We start from the raw sequence: 2,336 nt of genomic DNA, 5'->3' as shown, positions 1-2,336 counted from the left end.
ACTATCCTCAATTCCCATTACAATATTTACATGCATTAAAAAAACTCCAAAATCTTCTATCTAAAATACATAATGCGCGGAGGCATTTATGTACGACTACAAACACAGTAAAGTGTCCTAAAAATATCAACTTTTTCTTACTTCAAGCTTGAAAGGCCTCACCCACTACTTTCCAAGAAAGAACCGCCCTTAGAAACGCATTTCGTCCCATCTGATTATTGTAACTTTGTCTTTATTATTATTATTATTATTATTATTATTATTATTATGGTTGGCCTCTAAATTAAGGGACTTACTATTTTATAGACGAAAGAGTTGAATTTAGTTATGTTTCATTAATGGTATGTGATCTTTTTAATATTTATTTATTTTTGGTAGCAAAATGTTTGATGTGTTAACGAGCCCTTTTCTAGGTACCACAGTTTCGCATATTGTAATATACATAAGTTAATTAGACTTTATACAAAAGAGCAAAATTACAACAAAGATAAAGATAAAAGGGAAGAAAAAAAATGGGTGAACAGAAGCAAAGCATTAAGAAATGAAAAGGAAACTTTTCAATCGAAATAGAAAATTGTGTCATTTAGATAATGAAAGAAAACGACACCACAACCTCCACTAAAATTGTTGTAATATATCCAAAATAATAATAATTGCAAATTTTTTATATATATAATTTATTCTACAATTTCCCGTTCACATAATATTGCAATTTTGCTATTCTTGTTTTTTTATCATCTCTCATACTCAGATATTTTATTCTATAGCAAAATGTACAATTCAAGGACTTATACGTGTATCATATGGTCCAATTCAAACAGATGAAACTAAACACATAAAAAGAAAATTAAAAAAAAACACTAACGGTGCTTAATAGACATGAGTAACGGCGTCATCTCTCATACGTTGACGCTGCATCTCTGAACCAGCTGGTACTTAACGGCGTTCTCACCAACCATAATTCCGGAATTTTTATTCCCTAAATTGATATATGCCGAACACTTGACGTAGAAATGATAACGGCCAGAGATAAACGTTCCCACTTTCCAACGCACCCTTCCGTCAATCTTGAACATGATCATAACGGCGCCGGTAGCTTGGTCTTGAGTCAACGCCATGGAATTGAACGGCGCAACTGGAACAAGGTTACCGTAAACAAACGGTGACCAAACATTAACGTCTTTGTGGCCTTGGTAGGTGGGCGGAATTCTGGTACGGTAAGTGATTTGCTGGTCATGATAGACCGCGAAAACGTCGAGTCTGTCGTAATAGACACCGATCTTGTCATTTGGGTTTCGGGAGGAGATGGTTACCTGAAAATTGGAGGTTAAGAAATTGGGGACGGAGGTGTTGAAGGCGTAAACGGTGACGTCTTGGAGAATGAATCTGGGCTTGGAGGGTTGAAGAATAGCCCAAATGATCAGAATCATGACCAAAACGATGAAATTGAAGATGAGGATACCGGCGCAGATTCGTTTGTAGAGCTTTTGCCGTTTCTTCCCGTGGTTTCCGCAGTCCTTCGACATGGTTGTTAGTTGTGGTTTACAAAAACAGAGTTTAGAGATTCTGAGAGATCTGCAGATAATTGGAGTAGTATATACTAGTAGTAGTTTTGTGAATCTGAATACCAAGGAAAAAAGAGAGAAGAATGACTAGCTAGAGGATTCTCTCTCTCTCTCCTCTCTCTGTGCTTTTGAGAATTGACAGTGGCGTGAGACGAAAGCGTTGGGGGTGCCTCTCTTTTCGGGTTTATTTATATATATACAAGAGAGAGAGAGATAATGCATCATATTTGAATGGTGGAAAGGTCATTTATGTACATATGTATATATTAAGTAGTAATATGCTCGTACGAGCTCACTAAGTATATAAGATAAATAAGTTGACTAATCAACTTGGGTGATATTTATTGAGGCTTAGTAAATTGAGTCTACTCGTTAGGCAAAAGATGTTACTTCGGTGGTGCTTTGATGAGAAGTGACAATTGGGTGAGTTAATGTATTCCATTTAATTACATGATTAGGCCATTGCTTTAACTTTATAAAACTATTTTAAAATTAAAACTTTATGTGTAACCAATGGATAGTATTGCAATTACTAGTATAATAGGCGTACGATTTTAATGTCAAAAATTGATATTATTAAATGTATATACGTATTAATGCATATCGTACGTATCTCTTAATTAACATTTTAACAATTAGTTAGTATTTTCAGGACTACACCAACTACTACCATTAAGTAGCTACTAAAACTATATAATTATAAAATGGGTAAAATATTCATTTAAATATTACTCAATAGATTATATATGGATTTTCGAAGACGTCTCTATT

General features: G+C 34.3%; 1 protein-coding gene across 1 annotated transcript; it reads right to left on the bottom strand.

The window, feature by feature from the left end:
- Positions 1-644: 644 nt before the first annotated feature.
- On the bottom strand, positions 645-1,754 carry LOC133823670 (NDR1/HIN1-like protein 1). Its single transcript, XM_062256521.1, has one exon. It carries the CDS (start codon positions 1,524-1,526, stop codon positions 900-902), a length of 627 nt encoding a protein of 208 aa, XP_062112505.1. The 5' UTR covers positions 1,527-1,754; the 3' UTR covers positions 645-899.
- Positions 1,755-2,336: the final 582 nt, after the last annotated feature.

This window comes from Humulus lupulus, chromosome 3 (assembly GCF_963169125.1).
Source record: "Humulus lupulus chromosome 3, drHumLupu1.1, whole genome shotgun sequence".
Lineage (NCBI taxonomy): Eukaryota > Viridiplantae > Streptophyta > Magnoliopsida > Rosales > Cannabaceae > Humulus > Humulus lupulus.
This window is presented reverse-complemented; position numbering and strand designations above follow the sequence as displayed.